General features: G+C 36.5%; 1 protein-coding gene across 1 annotated transcript; it reads right to left on the bottom strand.

Annotated features, from left to right (window-relative positions):
- Positions 1-270: 270 nt before the first annotated feature.
- Positions 271-16,138, bottom strand: LOC139123058 (uncharacterized). The gene is made up of 14 exons (XM_070689028.1): positions 15,809-16,138; positions 13,175-13,393; positions 11,650-11,862; positions 10,962-11,207; positions 10,375-10,617; positions 9,480-9,719; positions 8,434-8,480; positions 7,239-7,329; positions 6,476-6,798; positions 5,941-6,052; positions 5,394-5,521; positions 4,326-4,554; positions 3,152-3,240; positions 271-2,627 (listed from the first exon to the last, which is right to left on the bottom strand). The coding sequence occupies exons 1-14, from the start codon at positions 15,867-15,869 to the stop codon at positions 2,550-2,552; spliced, it is 2,319 nt and encodes a 772-aa protein (XP_070545129.1). The 5' UTR covers positions 15,870-16,138; the 3' UTR covers positions 271-2,549.
- Between the last annotated feature and the right edge of the window lie 3,184 nt (positions 16,139-19,322).

The raw sequence follows: 19,322 nt of genomic DNA, 5'->3' as shown, positions 1-19,322 counted from the left end.
GACCTAAAACTTCACAGGATGGTAAATTAACCATCCTGGAATCGATTACGATAAAAAAACAAAGTGAAGGGTAGTCACTTTTCCGGCAGGTCGTCACTTTGTACTATTGCAACGAGTGTAAGTCGTCACTCTGTACGATACACACAAACAAACAACAGATATTGAATATATTGAATATATTATATTTATATCTATACATTTATACATATATTGAATATATAGTGAATATATTTATATTTATACATGTATACATACATGGATAAACCGCAACCTGCTTTTTTTATTATATATATATATGCAGCAGAAAAAGGTTTCTGTAGCTCGTACTTTCAACCTTATATTTAGATACATAGACGATATTATTTCATTGAATAACTCTGAATTCAGTAAATATCTCGCTATGATTTATCCTCCAGAATTGGAGATTAAAGAAACTACAGAAACGGCCTCTTCTGCTTCATATCTGGACATTTTACTTGAATTTGACTCTAATGGTCACATTTCTACTAGGCTATATGACAAGAGAGATGATTTCAGCTTAAGTATAATCAATTTTCAACACTTCATCAGTAATATTCCACTCTCACCTACTTATGGGGTACACATTTCCCAGCTTATTCGATATGCAAGAGCATGCAGTTCATATTGTGATTTTGTAGAGAGAAATGGCCATCTCTCTTACAAACTGTTAAATCAAGGTTACACCAGAGCAAGACTTGTCTCTATATTCAAACTCTTTTTTGGCAGGTATCGCAAGCTGGTAGATAAATACAATATCTCTCTTCGACAAATGATCACTGATGGTATCGGTGACATGGGGCCTTAGTTAGTGACCCCTACCTATCTGACTTACAGATTGATATATGGCGGGTGCCACATGTGGGGCAGGATGCGCTTACTATTTTCGAAACACCTGACATCACTTCTTGGTCTTTTGGCCAGAGGTCAATATATCTTTCTTTCATGAATTTGACTTTGTTTGTGTACCGTCTATTTACTGTCTGTTCTGTGCTGTTTTGTGTCTATGTTTACGACTATTGTCTTACAAATTTTGACCTAGTGTTATTGGATTATGGATTGGTATGATTGCGATTATTTTATATATATATAAGTATTTTTGAAAGCAATGGGCGTTTCAAAGATCCATAAAAGCAAGTTCGGCTTATCCAAGTATAACCGAGCTCTTTCAACAGACTAGTGCTAACGACACGTCTTTTTTCCAGCTGACAAAGCTTGACAGAATAAATTACCCACTTTAGGGTATAATTACATCAAGTCATTGTGCAAAATGTCTCGAAACAATTAACAACAAGGCGGAAACATGGAGTCAGCATGAAATGTGAAAACTAAATCATTTTGACCTAGTAAGAAGCAAGTGTGAACTCTATGATATAATCGGCAAAGTTTCTCTATGTGTTCTCTCTCTATCTTCTATTTTTGATACCAATCACTTGATAAAAATGAGTGCAACAAAATCAAAATAACGTGGTTAATACATGCAAATTCTTAGGATGAATGACAAAACTTTCAAACAATACAATATTGAGTAAACAGTATCTGGCTCTGTAATGTGAGATAAAGTGTGCACATTTACAGCGTGATAATTTAATTTTGTAATTACAGAAACAATTATGCTGATTTAGTCACCTTATTATCGGTTTAGATAATAGTACATTTCAGTAAATTTAACATCTGGCATATTCTTATGTAAATGAATTCCTGATTATTCGCTTGGCCTATCAGGCACTCAAAATACAAGTAATCGCCTGGACCTGGTAGAGTGGTACTCAGATCCCCGTGTCCAAGCATAGTAGGGTAATTATCAAAGGTCCGGTTCAGTTATTTTGAATTTCATGAGTGTTGGAGCCATTTTGTCAGATAGAAAGGAGGTACATGTACTCATTTATCTCAATAAGGGAGTGACATCACTAACCGTTTCTGGATTTCTGAGGCCATTCAAACAAGTCCTAATGGCTGCATGTAATGACGGACTCTGCGTCAATAATTTCATTTTTGACTGCAGCATCCAACAATATGACAGTTGTCGGTATTTGTCATTGTCTGAAATCAATAAAGTAGGAAATGCGTATGCTAGTGACGTGACAAAGTACATATAAATGACAATACGCCAACCGTAAGCTGTTCTATAAAAAACTTTTGTACTATCTTCTCACAAATACATTGAAAAGCTTGTCCTTTTAAGTAAAATATTCGTAAATAATATAATATCAGCAATCCCCTCTAACCTCTAACAGAGTATTCACTGGACATCCCACTGGTTTGTGTTGTCACAAAACATTGTCCGAAATATTTGCATTAGAGATTTAAGAAGACTTTAAAAAGTTGTCAAAACAGGACATTGGCAACAATGGTTTCATATGTTACCATCTTTAAATACTTGTACATGTACAGATATAAACTTTTCTAACAGCACATCAGTTGATTCCAGGGGTACCAGTGTTGCGTAATAGATTGCGCACTCCTCGAGAAGCTACGTAGTGACATGAGGGTGGGTGGATACCATAAGTCTCGGCGAAGAAGTGTTGATGTTACACTGTTGGCGAGGTGAATGCAGTCGCATAATTACACAGACATACAGTAGTTGTCAGGTTTGAGGCCGAGGAAGCCTGAGAATTAAATAAACAGACTTGAGTTAGCTTCGTGTACGGTCGATGATAACTCAAACCTTTCATCACCTTATCATTTCATTGTTGGAACCATGTGAAACAATTCCGATTGGCATACGAATAACACTAATGATATAGCGCCGGTAGATCTGTTTTTTTATTTAAAGAAAACATAATAATACCCGGGCATCTCATTAGTAAATCAAGTTGTTCAGAATATTATTAAAATTGACACCCAATGAACTTTTTGCTCATATCGAAAACGGAATTGGTGTGCATATGAGGGCGATACTGTATTCAATTATCAAAGATCAAAGACATGTACGTATCTGAGAAAAATTTCTCCTTGAAAGCAGCCGTGCATCATCGTATCCTAAAACACATCACCAAAATGGTGTCAGACATCGCGCAAAGTGCAAAGTGACGTCAGAGGATCAGCCAACTACAGCTCTCTCTCGGGACCCCTTCCTCTGGATTTTGCCCAGGGGAATTGACTGATAGCCTTGATATGTACAATTCTGTACCTGACAACCATCGCCAGCCCATGTGTCAGACTGTCTCTTCATGTAACCACACATGGTTTGTTTGACACTCATCCAGAACTTGACATCATCTTCAAGATAATGCACAAAAGATATCACAGTACATTGAACTGACTTCCATTTGCAAATCACAGGGCAATCAATAAATAAATCAAATGCAAGCCATAATTGTAATTTACTGATTTAAAATTAATTCACAACACACACACACACACACACACACATATATATATATATATATATATATATATATATATATATATATATATATATATATATATATATATATATATATATATATATATAAAACTAGAAACGTGATAATGAAATACGACAGGTGATAAACAACACTGGGGAACCTGTCATATTTTCATTATCACGTTTCTAGTTACACATATTTACGGTTCCTTAATCAACTCTTTCGAGAGAATAACCAGTGTAAATCTGAGGTCTCGTTCGGGGAAGAAAAAAGGCTAACAGGACGGCGCACGTCAAACCAAGTTGAACTGATCCGTTAGCTCAGTTAGTAGAGCATCCGAACAGAATTAGGGGGACGTGGGTTCAAGTCCTACATAGATCATTTTTTCAAGCCCCAAAATTTGCTGTGCAGAGACACACAGATGTCGTTGTGCGTTTTTCATTTTAGTTTCTAATATATATATATATATATATATATATATATATATATATATATATATATATATATATATATATATATATATATATATATATATTATCAGAGAGTTGTCGTCAAAACAATTATTATATATCGAATTTCAAGACCACCGACCATCGTAGCATAATGGTATGTGCCAGCCTCATTAAAGTAAAAACAAGAGAAGAGGAGACGCTATATGCGTCTGTCGATTGAGAGATGTACGAAACTTAAGTAATATATGTAATCTCTAATCTTACATTGGTAAGACCACATGGTGAATGCTGCTTCTGATGCAGTAGCTGAGGGTAAAACTAGGAAACATCTCTGTTTATAATACAATCGTAAATTGCGCAAATGTAGCATGGTTTCACAAATTTTGTTTGTTCTTTTGATATCATGATGGGCCATCAAAATACCGTATAAGTTAATATGTTAATATAAAGTGTTAATATGGCTCTCATTACATGAGGTATAGAGTTTAAGCTTAAACGTACTTACGTTTAGGGACGGTAAAGGTTAAGAAATACTTCCCTGTCTTCAAAAAGTTGTACTCTGATATGAAGATTGTGGAATGGTCACCCAAAAAGTTGACGTCGACAGAAAAATGGTAGTCAATGTAATTATGAGAAAACTTCGCCGGTTCGTCAAATACGTACGCTGTAGTATTTCCAAAAATAGTATGAGAATTTTCGAGCCAGATGATCAGGGCGTGGAACAGCCTAGGAATCTATAAAAATGATGTTAAATTCGTATCAACAAGCGGGAACATTGCAATGACAGGCTGCAATGTATGACTTGTAAGGTAGTATGTGCCTCGAAAGTGAAAAACTTTTACTTTTACTCAAACTTTCCTTCATGATACTTGCAACCATTAGCTTATCAAATCAAGGGGATACCGTGAAAGTTGGAATTAGATAAACAAAGTACCTGACATTTGTGGAGGGGCGATCCATTTACCGTTTACCATGTAACTCCACAAGTAAAAATATAATTTTTGATTTTCGAAAAACTAAGACCGTGAAACATTTCTCACTCTGAGAGCTTTAAAACGAGTCCAAGAGGTGGATCAGAAAAGAATTGATTTAAGATTCCGAATATTTATCCTTGAGGTGCATTCTACCTCAAATCAGTGAAACACTCACTGAGAACAAATAGCGATAACAAAATGCACATACGCATCTATATATATACTCAATTGGACACATGCAACTGCCAAGTTCGACCTCAAAGATTAACCAAACTCTTACCTCAGCATCAACGGTGCTTACTGCGCAGTAAGTTAACTGTGCAATTGTGAGAAATGCAGAGAATATGTCTTCGTTCTCGTTTGTGTTCCACTCTAACTGCACACATGAGATTCAGACTAATTGTAGAAATTATGAAAAGTTGCTCATCAACAATACCGCTGTAAACATTCTTACGGTTTATCTCACTAACAGCGTGTGATGTGACATCGAAGGAAAAATATCATACTGCTGGCAAAAATGATTATTGCGAAATGAAAGCAAATTTCTGTCAATTAAAAGTAAAATAATTATACATGTGATGCTAGATAACCTTACGCACCTCGATCTCAAAGCCAAAGTATGTAACATTATCGACATCAAGGAGTATACCCTCCATAACTATCTGATCTTCAGTCGGTGGAGGCTCGGTGGACAGTTCTATCAAGATGTCTTCATCGATGCTTTTCCCTGGCAATCCAGTAGAAATAATCAAAATGATGAATGACTTTACATACTCCAACATCGCGATGACTATATTAATGTATATTACAAAGTCAGAGTATATCAATTCAAAAATAGCTGAGCTTAAATAAAATTCCTAAGTGTAAAATCATGGAAGAGTTCATATTATTTACATGATTTCTACATTTGGTCTTTACCAATCGTGCAAAAGTTAAAACGGTTAATTATAGCTTTGCCAGGTTGGTGTAAGATACTTCTTCCCGTTTCTCCTAACTTGTTAATTAAGGACCATTTCAAGCCGTTATTTAGACATTCGGGATCTTAACACTTAACATATATAATCTCAGAAACGTTAAGCAATTTTCTGTCACAAAATCAAAATGTATAACAATGTGAATTTTTGCTTTGGCGAAAATATTCATTACCCTCTAGTTCACGGCCATCTCTATTGGTAAAACTCAGGCCAATAACATCGGTACTTAAGCGAGTATCGTCGGCAATCCTTGATTGAAACAACTTCCCAGTCACACGTGAACACTGTGAGCAATGGAAAGGTTAACCGGATCAATGTTCTTCGTCAATATCATTGTAAATCAAACTATATAGCATTGTATCTTGAATAGGTCAAACATTTATCAAAATGTTGGTCAGGAATCAATATTTTTCTCGCATGGTGGGAAACTGACAAACATAAAGTCGAATTAATAACGTGTCAAAATACTATATGTATAAACCGTGGTTTTACATGTTTTATGGTAAGCTTTACATCTCCATGTAGAAGCAACATACTTATTGCATTTAAGTCCTTGAAATATTGCTAGATATGCTGCTACTTCCTAACGAAGAAAATATACACCTTCATGGTATGTAATTCTTCAAGAGCATTTCCCTTTACTGATAAGATGAACAGTTAAATAAATAAATGTTTCAAGATAACAGATTTATAAAAGTAATGCTCACAATCATATTCACAGTACTTGCAGGCATTTGATTCGCAAAGAGTTCGTCAGACTCCGGAATTCTTAAGCCGCTGCCATTCCCAAGAAACACGGACTTTGTAAGATTTTCGACAGAGTCACTTTCCAAATGCAATCGAATGGACGGTGTATCCATAAGAATTGGGCCAGAGCCAGGTACCGTGTCCTCTAGAACAAACTTTGAAAGTTCGTCCACAGCTTTGAGTACGGATTGTATGACCAGGTCTCTGTCGATGCTTGTGATTTCATCAACTGATGTTGAGAACAGCCATGTTGTTAAACATGTGTCTGTGGCCTGCAAAATATCTGACGGAGTAACAATTATTATTATCAGTTTCCCCTCAGTTCAGGTAGAACCAACCTCGAGGACACAAAGTCGGACTTTCACTTTTACATTATTTATTCGGTCTACCTCTCGTTGGGGCTAATTTTGAAGCTCGTGTAGTAACTAATCTTTCACCGGGATCTTTCACCAGCTAGTTTTTGTTGAAATCGAAGGTTTAATTTTTCCCTTTACTTAGCAATAGAGAGCTTGCCATTTTCAAGTTTTACAGTTGATAAATATTGGGTAATTTGTCGTCCTATTACAATATTGTGCAGTGTTCCCTGATTTCTATTTTCGAGTTACAAAGGGAACGATTTGAAGTGTCCTTGCGGCGAGATTGAGCAAAAAATCGACAGATGTGGATTCCAAGTCTTTGCGGGATTTCGATTTTTAACATTTATGAAGTGCAATTATCTATTACCTTCGGAAATCGACATTCTTTCCTCAGATGACACAACGATGTTTTCAAGTCCAGTGATGGCTTTAGACAATCTGTCAATGCATCCGATCGCCTGGCAAATGTGAATAAGAACAAGGATACATTTCATTTTGATGGTGATAATAATAGATATGTCTTACACAACAGTTCCTTATTAAACATGCTTGCTTACCCCATCGAGATTACCATATTTTTGTAATGTCGAAAACTATCTTATGTTAAGTTTTATATTTGGATTCGCATCACTGATATCTTCATGCCCTTATATGTAATTCTCGAAATACTCATCACTGTTACAACCTTCATATGTAACCTTGGTATCAGCGGACGCGAAGTCTAATAACAGTGGCATCAAGTCAAATGACTCTGGGTGTTATTGGTCGCTGCTAGAGCTATGACCCACTGTCGTTTCATGTGAACAATGGGAATATCGGACAACTTGAAGAATTCCATATTTTTTAAAAAAATACTTAAACCTCACTATTATTTTACTGTCCAAAGATGAGTATAAACCATATGAATTTACGTGAGAAAATTTGTTCTGTACGCTGAGATGACGTGGCGGACGCATGCCTTGTACGTTTTCGCGACCCACCCTACAAACATGCTATATTATAGCAAGAATGTTTAAATTTTGCTTGCAAAGTTAGGCTTCGACAGTTCGCGTCTCGGAAGTACCACTGCCATATGATGTCCAAAGACATAAAGTCCGTTAATATTCTCACATATAATTTAGGAAACTCCTATGTCTATTAACATTTTGACAACAATTACTGTCAGTCTAAATATTAAATGCCTCATATTCCTTGACATATAGTTAACTAATTTAAAATTAAAAACGTCATTTTAAATGTTTATTATAGTTGTAATTTTGCCAAGATATCCACATGTCTTACTCCATGAAGCAATAATTTGATATCGTGATTGAATATCTAAATATGATCAGTGTTCTTGCCTGCCAAGCGTAGCTTCATGATTTGCCTGACCAGATACGCATCATATGTTACAGTATCTAAAGATTAATTACCCACTAGTACGCCATTGTGCAAATATTTCACTTCTTTATAGCGACCTTCTTCAACGATCTCTTTGGCCCCCAAGAAAATCGCTACACGACCGCGAAGCATATACCAGACCACACTCAGTGAAATTTTTTATCACATGGTAGATTACCTACCTCTGCCGTCGACATTTTCTTATCGTTTGCCACATGTGATACTACAGCTGAGTTGATGTTCAGAGTTTTCGTATCGTGAAAATTATCGCAAACAAGAGAAAGTGAGAGACGAGTTTAGTATAATGGGATTGATAGAGACAAAATAGGAAACACTTATTTGTATTTTTTGTAAAGACATTGTTATCAGAATATGTATATTGATAAAATCTCTTTTCCTGGAAAGTTATGTACATAGCAATTGCAGCGATGGTACATTTGTTGAAGTTCATGTCTAAAGTTTGACAAAAATGCCGACAACAAAGGCTATTACATTGAATGCGAATTTTAAATTCAACGACGATGTCGTATACCGAAAGGAATGTTAGGATGAGAATTCATTCATATGTGGCCGTCAGATGAGACGCGAACTCCTAATAATTAACAATAAACACATAAGTATTTATTGAGTTCAATACTGGTGAACACTTTAGAAAAGGGCCAGAACCCTAGCCACCTAGAAAAACAAGGTAACTTCCTTTTTATTTTCCACAAAAACGGTTAAAGTGACACAGAACAAAGGGTATTGGAAACACATTCAAAAAATATCGAGTTACTGTCCTTATAAAATAATATGAATTATCCAAGCACAGGTAAATATCAGGCAATTTAAGACATCTGATGATCATTAACGGTCTATCAATCTATCTATCTATCTATCTATCTATCTATCTATCTATCTATCTATCTATCTATCTATCTATCTATCTATCTATCTATCTATCTATCTATCTATCTATCTATCTTGGCCTATGGTCAATCGATGATACCCAGAAATACGTGAAATGAACAATGGTCGTGAGAGTTTAACCGAGTAAGTAAACACAAAAAAGTACTGGCTACCTTGTATAGCTTTCGTCTTGTGCCAAGGGGCAGACAACATTCGCAATTCATTGTGGGTAAAAAGTCGAGTGTTCACGACTTAGGTGGCAAAATCGTATTTAAACGGTGGTTATGAATAGCAAATCTAAACATTTTGTACATTCAGATAAACTTCAAGAAAGACCAACCTTCTACTCTAACGGTGAAGGAACATGATTGATTATTTCCAGATGGATCTACGGCCTCATAGTACACAACCGTAAGACCAATTGGGAAATTACTCCCAGGAGAGTGGATGCTGGAAAGGCTTACAATGCCAGAATTGTCAGTGGCGTTTGGTAGTGGCCAGAAAACTGATACCGATGGATTCTCAATGTTTGCAGTTGTACTTGCATTGCTTGGACAGATGATGAATGGTTTTTCGGTATCTGTGAAAAAAACCGTGATTCCATGAAACTTTATTCAATTACATTAAAACCCAAATGGACATTGTGTAGTTGCTATTTTTCTTTGTGTATCTCCTACACTATCAATGTTCAGCGATCTGAATATCGATTTTGCCGTCGTGGACACGGAAAAAACACACTTTCGCCCATTTGGTGATTTGCTACCATAAGGTCTTGTAGTGGCAAAATCTTTCATTTTATTGGAGGTTCAACACGTGAAGGATTTGAATGATTATGGGTCAGTCTTCTAGTATTTGTACATTACTGTTTTGGAATTCAGCAAGTACGTTTATACAAATGCCCTGTAGGCCTAGGTGCAGAAACCCAAATCCAATGGACAAAACTTATTTCATTAGGACAGCGAAATCAGTTGACTGATTTTGGTGTTTGGAAAAGACATACATACATGGGCCTGTGGAAGCGCTCGCGATTTTAGAGTGAATGAATTATACTTCATAAGTACATGCACGAACGACGGACGACAAAAGCGAATGAAACACTCTATCGATTGATCGATCAATCAATCAATAATTACTTTTCTATGTAAGGTTCATCCATCAAATTGCAGTAACAAGTATCTCCTGTTACTGAAAGTAAAATAGATCTGTTTTGATTAACCACTGAACAACATATTCACCTGTTACTCTAACAGCGAAATCACATGTTTCCTTATTTCCAGAGGAATCGACGGCTTCATAAGACACAACTGTGGCGCCAATCACGAAAGCACTTCCTGGGTTATGGCTCCCTGAAACAATTACATTTCCTGAATTGTCCGTGGCAACCGGAGGCGACCACATCACAGAAACTGCGGAGGGCATCCCATCGTTTGCGATTGCGTCGATATCTGCGGGGCAGGTAATGGCAGGGCTTTCTGTGTCTGTTGCAATAACGAAAGAATATTTGCATAAAAAAGACACTTCATTGACAAATGAGAAGTCATGTGCGTCAATATGTAAAATTTGAACAAACATCATTTGCTGTTGTGTTTTTGTGGTTAGAACAGAGTAATTTCCTGTGACAGAAAAGTCTATAGGTCCTTATACCGTAAAAATGAGATTTTTTTCCTCCGTGTCCTTTCCCACGTCTGGCACAAATATCGATGCTATATTAAAACTGGAGTCTGCAAATTAAATCTTGTCAAAGAAACTGAAGATCTACTCTGTCTCAAATAATCATTCAGTAAATAAGAGACATGGGGATTAACCAATAGCGGAATCTCACCTTCCACTCTGATTGTGAACGAACAAGAGGCATTATTTCCAGAGGGATCCACTGCTTCATAACTCACAGCTGTTGTCCCAATCGGGAAGATACTTCCTGGATCGTGACTACCAGAAACTGTCACACTACCGGAATTATCAGTGGCGTTTGGAAGAGACCACGTCACTGCAACTGCAGACATTCCAATGTTTACCGCTATGCTGACATTTTCCGGGCAGGTGATATTTGGTTTTTCATACTCGGGAACTATAAAAACAAGGAACTTTATTTCACTTACTGTTCCTAACACTGCTATCGCAGTGTGCATTCGGCGTCGCTTGAGGAAAACGGATATCTTGTCGGTGTCGTGAATTAAGCAAACTGATATAGAAGAGTGATATCATAACGCACTTTCAATAATTTGACTATTGTAACAATAGTCATTACCATACATTGATACTTAATTGATCACACGGAAGGCATTTCATTGGAAGGCATTTCACAGTCGATGAACAGGGGTGACCGTGTGTTTTTTAATTTTTCATTCAGTTCTCATTCAACTGACAGAAGCTAACGGTGTAGGTTAATAAAACTTTAACATTTCAGCTGGGTTGTAAAGTTAAGAAGGAAATATGTGCATTGTATGTTCATATCATAAGAAAGGGTGTGCGCGCTATGGGAGTGTTTTGGAAACAATCACGTGTATTACCTATATCTCCATAAACTTCGACTTCACAAAGCGTCAATACTCGGTTAGGTTCATCAAGTTCAACACTCACAAAGCGACCAGTCAAGTCATTGCAGTTCATAACTATACTCACTGCTGTGACCTCATCCAACCGTACGGCATCGTCACAGATGCTGTTTTCGGTGATTTGTTGTTCATTGCCAACACGCACAATGGCCCCTTCCAAACGTTCAGCTGAAAGTAAAGGTTTACGTATAATCATATACGAGTGATTAGACTTGGCTCAACCTGTTCTCAAGATATGCCTTTATAACCCACATCATACGAGACTTGACACGGATCGTTTCACTCCATGCTGGACATCTATCAAAATAAGACCACTTTAGGATAATATGTATTTATTGCACTATATTTATTTGAAGTTTCCATATCAACAGTCTCCTAATAAAATATCGAAAGCATTTACCTATGCGAAATTTCGTTTCCTATACCTAATACATTGAGACCCATAGAACACAAAATAAACGGACTTTACACAAATTATTTAAATTCCATCGTAGAAAAATGTATTTGAGTTTCAGTATCAAGAATCTCCTAAAAGCTTTGAAGCGAGTGTTTTGCCTATGAGACGTGGCGTAGCCTATTACCCTTATCCACAGAAGGGAGAAAAATATACACACCCATGGTATGAAATTCCGCAAGGTATTTCCCTTGAATGTTAACAATAATATTCTCGATGTATTACTGGTACGCATGGCCCCTTGGAGTAATTATTATTTTTTTAAACTAACCAATTTTAATATTCTCATCAAATAAGAGTTTTATTTGTATCCAGTACAATACACAATCAAGGAAATATGAAAATAATTCCAAATTGACATCACCCAAGGGAGCCACTAACACACTAGCTGCACTTTCCACAGCACAACAGAGCAAGGAAATTAATTATACCCATTATTATAACACCTGCGTCTGTAACCTATGGAGTTTCGTCGTACAGTCAGTTTCGGTATTAAAGGACGCGGAGTCTAGTAACGAGGAGTGCAATTAATTTCGGTGTTATCGAGCGGTATTTCACCTCGGAATTTATAGCACATTTATGTCACCACGGGGACAAACAAGAGAAGATTTTCAATTTTTTAAACAAAAAATATACAGCTTCAGTACTTCACTCAGTAAATATTGATCATTCCAAAAATTGAATTTCAGTGGAAACATACTGCTGTACTACAATGTCTACCACGTGCACTGAGTTACGCGGGTTATAGTTTTATTTCGTTCTGTACGCTTAGCGGAAGCGCTAAAAGCCAGTCTGCTCGCAACGCAGTGTGCGATGGGCTTCCTCAAAGTGCAATAATTTTGACTTCTGGTAAAATTACTCCGAAAAGGTGTATAATAATAAAATTGATGACAAAGTACCGGGAGTTATGTCCTTGTTCATCGTACGCTTCGGTGTTGTCCTCCCTTGAAGGACACTACCTCCGTTGCACGATGTACTCGGAAATAAATTCCGGTATCTAGTGAATAACTAGCTTGTATTACTCACGGCAACAATCTATTCGGTTCGTAATGATGACTCGATCGACAAGGTACGTGTCACCGAGATCCACTTTCCACCAAGGGTTGTCTTCAGATCTTGTAGTTGAGCACGACGCATCGCGATAGTTTCTGCTTTTGAAACCGTCAACAGCAAGTGGGGCGGTTCCTCCACTCGAGACCTCACTACTTTGAGTGGCCACTTTATTTAGAGAAAGTATCTCGATCCCTGGAAAAAGAAATTTTTCTTAGTTGTTGTGGGGGATTTTCACAGGTCTGTGCATGTCAAGTGGTGGCATTGTCTCTTCACAAGTCCATTGTTCACTATAGGAACGAGAAATTGACGCGTTATCGCAATGGGTGACAATCTCCTGCTTTTCTTACTGCTCTGAGACAGACATTTGAGTTCTCACTAGTGAGCTGTGAGAAATGCGAGAAAACGTCATTTTCTTGCTCTAGTCTCGCAATTTTTTCATAAAGCAGTATATGTTGAATTTAAATTGCCTAACTCGTCGTTTACCTGGCAAAGCGGCGTTGACTGGTAGCATTGTTTGTTGGAATCACCTGCTTATCACAGCGGTCAAGAAAATATGGGATCTTCAAAGAGTGCGGTGCAATGTCTTGCTTCGACTCTCTGACTTACACAAGTTTTTTTCACATATCGTGGAACAAAATCGCACGCTGATAGTATGCGATCATGACAATATCATATGATCACTTTTCTTGATTTTCCACTCTGCCGCTTCGTGTGTAACTACTGAATAAACGTTTTGAGAGGCAAGTGAACCGAATACAAATCCATAAAGTTTACACTCTTGAGAATGTACGTTAAACAGATGTTCTTGGCTAGACTCATCTCATTTCTCGCATAAGGGTTGCAATATTACGCCAAATGTGAAACAATTTCTCCTTCGGTATTTTACGGAACGAGAGTTTTAGGAGCACTTTCGATAACCCATAATCAAGACGATATACGCATAAGCAATTATCTTTCTTTGGCGTTTTTGTTTTGCTTTTTGTTTTGTTTTCTTTTATTTTGCACAAAATTATGTTGGTGAAGTAATCTAAAACAAGTGTACGTTCATCTACATTTCTTTTTAAGTTACACACTTGTTTTTATGAGTAATTTGTAATATCGCAACATTCAGCTATGGGGCACCTAACACTTTTGAAAAATTTGAAAAAATATAAACATCCAATCATTCCAATATAGTTGCAATCGTGTTAGTTGGACATGTTTGTCAATTGCCACCATTTGTAATCATCATTTTTAGAACCGTGTCATGGTAATATTTGGTCTTCCCATGAATATGTTCATGTGGACGGTGGATGAAATTACAACAAGGAAAATGTTATAATTTGAATGCCTTATTACGAAACAACGGAGAAAGAAATGTAGTTTCCTTTCACCGTTCATCAAAGTTTGAATTCTTTCACCCGTGCAAACATCGCGATAATGTTCAAATCAAGTTTCTTAGGGCGGCAGCGACAACAATCTCACATCTTAAAGTTCCGATCAGTGAACTTTGTAAATGCAGTTTCTGTTTTACTCCCAAAGTCATGCAGAAATGGGTTGTCTTCAACTACTATAGCCCGTATGTAATATTCGACGTTGGCAACTTAATCTCAGTCCTGAATAGAATTGAATTTCTCATCAGCATCACAGACTAATACTTTGTTTTCAATTTAATGTAATTTAGAGGAGGAAAAGAAAAAAATGTAATTGTTGAAGATCACGAAGATTAAGAATTGTATGATAACGATTATTGGACCTGATTTGATGTCTATCGTAACGGTAGCTTGCCCTTGAATAAAGGACTTAAACTTTTTCAAACTTTCCTCAAGCACACGTTCAACCCTTATTTTAAAAATCCAGAATAAAAATTCGAAGGTTACCGTGCAAGTTTTGGTAATAGAGAAACATATAACACAATATTTACAGATATTTGAAATTCTTAATGGCCGTCATACCTGTGTTAATCTCTATTGGATAACATAAAATTCCAGATTTTCAAAAAACTAAGCTTATAAAAACTTACTCCATAAGCTTCAAAATGAGCCTTCACAGGTGATCAGCCAAAAAAAATATCGCCAAAGTTCGAGAGTCGGAATTTTTGTCCCCGATGAGCATTCTACCTTTAAGTGTAAAAATGCAACATTTTTCCCAGACTCATTCAGCGACATGTACTTAATCTTTATCCAGGTGTGCGGAGAGGGTAAGCGTACCCTGCTAGCATGCTACACCCGTCAAGAACGGCCCAAAAGTGCCAAAATCAATAGTCATTAATGAAGCAACTGAATCACCTTATAAGGCAAAGTTAGGAATGCTGTCACGTATCATTTGTGTAACAGATATGTCGTATTTGGAAACGATGTCTCCATATCTACCATGGAACTTCTTAAACGATTTTGCAAACCTAATACTAAATGACACTAATAACGTTATCTAAAATAGTCACTGTGTCTGATTCTGATAAAAACTTGGCAGAACTGGCAACCGACAAAAAATTTTCAGGAAGTTACGATGGAATTTAATGGACAAATTTGACAGAAATTTGCATATGTGCAACACCAAACAAAGATTATTAAATAATACCGGTTGGCATCTTATTACTGATAAAAATACTCAATATGTATAACCTACCTGATTGGACTTGTCCAAAGAATAGCAGCAAGAGATAGCTCGTTGCGAACCCACCCATCATGGTGTGCAACGCAATGAAGACAACTAATGAGGGAGATAAATCTATAGTGGCGCTTAACGTAGTTGTACAATAGTATTGACAATTCACGTAAAAGGTTTGGTCGTCGCTCTTCGTGATACCAACTCTGACACACCAAACCAGTTCCAAAGAAAGACAACTTTCAAATCAAATCATAGTGAAAGTTTGTTCGATGTTTTGTCTCACCCTAAGATGCCGACGTTCAATTTATGGATGCTGACAGAAGATACAGCAGTAATTAAAAAAAACCACGTTACTGTTGTTGAGTCGTTCAACTGAGAAGTGTATTTGCGTAGGCATAAATATACAGTCCTCAATGAGTCACGGACATTTACTTCGGTGCTCATGCGTAACACTCATCGAACATATGTTTGCATTGTCTTCAGTGGTATTGGAATTTAATCAATTTTCCATTTGAGTCTTTTTGTCGTTAGCTGTCTTTTACTTTCTGCTCTCTCACAATATACGTGAAACCGTTTTGGATGATTTGATATTTATGATACGCTAATTAATTTCATATGGAAAGATAAAGACTAACAGAGTGACAGGAAATTTGCCCAAAGTCATCAACTGCGTTCATTTTCATGTTACTCAAACTATAAATGCACATGTTCTATGATGTCCTTCGCTTAAATTAACAATTCTGGTTCATAAAGTTGCAGAGGACACTGGTATACTCGTGTTGTAGCCCACGAAAGTGAACATAATGGAGTTATGCTCTTTTTCTTTCTCTTTTAACCTGGGTTAGAACGAAATATAAATATGTAATCATAAAGTGTTGAAGTACTTATATCGCTTGTCTCAAAATGAAAAGCCTTGCAACTATACGTATGATTCAAACACATATGAAAACTGTGTTCTTGTATTTTACAAAGTAGATGAATTAATTGAAAACAATATTGTTTCTTTCTCTCCGTTGATTGATATCATAAAATTGTCGTGTATGATTAAAAAAGGAACACCCGTCGCCAAACAAATACGAGGTACAGAGGTGTTTTTTCTGTGGCCTTGATGAAAAATTAATAGTTTAATTAAACTTTAAGTAGAGCACTCAGTGAACCATATATGTATTCTTTTCATCTATCTTTGCGACAGAGGATAATTAAAACAACTCGAATGGTTTTACTTATTGCTAAACTCCTCCCCCTAACCTTCGCGATAAACGAAAGTTTGGGAGACTGCAAAAGTCCGCAACCACAATATGATATGTATTTCTCCAAGAACGAGCAATTGCCAATACAGGTTGTTGAAATGTAAGCAACTGACAAGTTCTTAAATTTTAGTTGTAACTCAGTATCACCCATGTAAACAGTTTCAATATATATATATATATATATATATATATATATATATATATTATATATATATATATATATATATATATATATAACCTGCGAAGTAGCACTTTCAAAGCAAACCGCAAAACCTATTAAGTACTAAGGTTGTCTGTTTTAAAGTTTTTGGAGTAGCCGTGCCGTCCGATACTAGGGTGACAGGAGGCTAAACTCAACATTGTGTGGTTTAACAACCTGAATGTCTACTGCCCCCTGCGGTCCTACAGACAATTCAGCTGCCCACTTATCACCGTATGCTATACGGTGAACACCCTATTCTGTATTTAAAGATCCTGATGCTGTTAAGTGTTTGAATGATATCCATGACAAATATGTAGTCGTTCCTGCTTATAAAGCTGCCTATAACATTGTATTTGTCTGTAAGAAGTATTATTTTGAATGTCTTATAGACGAACTTGGTGTAACTAAGACCTCCACCAACTCAACTTACAGGCAATCAATTTTCAGCAAATCTGAAATTTTGGCAAACCATAAGTCATTCATGGATAATTTTAATGTTACAATAAAGGATGGCCATAATAAGTTGCCTAGCATATACTGGATACCAAAGCTCAAAAAAACACCTTACAAAGCTAGGTTTATCGCAGGATCTTCAAAATGTTCAACAACAGAGTTATCGAAGATACTGACTTCTAACTGTTAAACGGGGACTTCAAGCATACTGTGATGTTGTCTTTTCTCGGAGTGGTATAAATCAAATGTGGATATGAAAAAATTCGAAGGAACTCTTGGAAAAATTTGAAATCAAGATCTGTTTCAAAAATAACATCTATTAAAACTTTTGATTTTTCCACATTGTATATCACAATACCACATAATAAATTGAAAGAACGCTTGAAAAACATCATCAACCAACCTCTTTTCTACAAAAACGGTTCACGCCGTTACAAATATGTAGTATTAGGGTATAATTCTACATATTTTGTTAAAAATACTACTAACGCTAAAGTGTTTTATTCCGAGAAAGACATTATCGGTATGCGTGATTTCCTCATCGACAACATATTTGTAGAATTTGGAGGACACATTTTCCAACAGTGTATAGGAATTCCTATGGGCACTAATTGTGCTCCCTTGCTTGTAGACTTATTTCTGTTCTCATATGAGGCAGAATTTATCCAGAACCTAATTAAACAGAAAAAGGTCTCTGTAGCTCGAACTTTCAATCTAACATATAGATACATAGACAATGTTATTTCTATGAATAACTCTGAATTCAGTAAATATCTCGCTATGATTTATCCTCCAGAATTGGAGATTAAAGAAACTACAGAAACGGCCTTTTCTGCTTCATATCTGGACATTTTACTTGAATTTGACTCTAATGGTTACCTTTCTACTAGGCTATATGACAAGAGAGATGATTTCAACTTTAGTATCATCAATTTTCCACACCTCATAAGTAATATTCCACTCTCACCAGCTTATGGGGTATACATTTCCCAGCTTATTCGATATGCTAGAGCATGCAGTTCATATGGTGATTTTGTAGAGAGACATGGCCATCTCTCTTACAAACTATTAAATCAAGGTTACACCAGAGCAAGACTTTTTCTCTACATTCAAACGCCTTTTTGGCAGGTATCGCAAGCTGGTAGATAAATACAATATCTCTCTTCGACAAATGATCACTGATGGCATCGGTGACATTGGGCCTTAGTTAGTTACCACTACCTATCTGACTCACAGATTGATATATGGCGGGTGCCACATGTGGGCCAGGATGCGCTTACTATTTTCGAAACACCTGACATCACTTCTTGGTCTTTTGGCCAGAGGTCAATACATCTTTCTTTCATGAATTTGACTTTGTTTTGTGTACCGTCTATTTACTGTCTGTTCTGTGCTGTTTTTTGTCTATGTTTACAACTATTGTCTTGCGAATGCTGACCTACTGTCATTGGATTATGGATTGGTATGATTGCGATTATTATACAGTAGATCTACGTTGTACCGAATGCAATGCCAGGAACTAGATTAAGGAGTTGCCGACAATGTCGGGTGTAATATCAGTCAATCGCAAAAGAAATCAACTCTCCGAAAGTTGAAACATAAAAGCTCTGTCATATGTTTCACTGCA

Source organism: Ptychodera flava, chromosome 22 (genome assembly GCF_041260155.1).
Source record: "Ptychodera flava strain L36383 chromosome 22, AS_Pfla_20210202, whole genome shotgun sequence".
Taxonomy (NCBI): Eukaryota; Metazoa; Hemichordata; class Enteropneusta; family Ptychoderidae; genus Ptychodera; species Ptychodera flava.
Note: the sequence above shows the minus strand (reverse complement) of the source record. Positions and strands in the feature narration are given on the sequence as shown.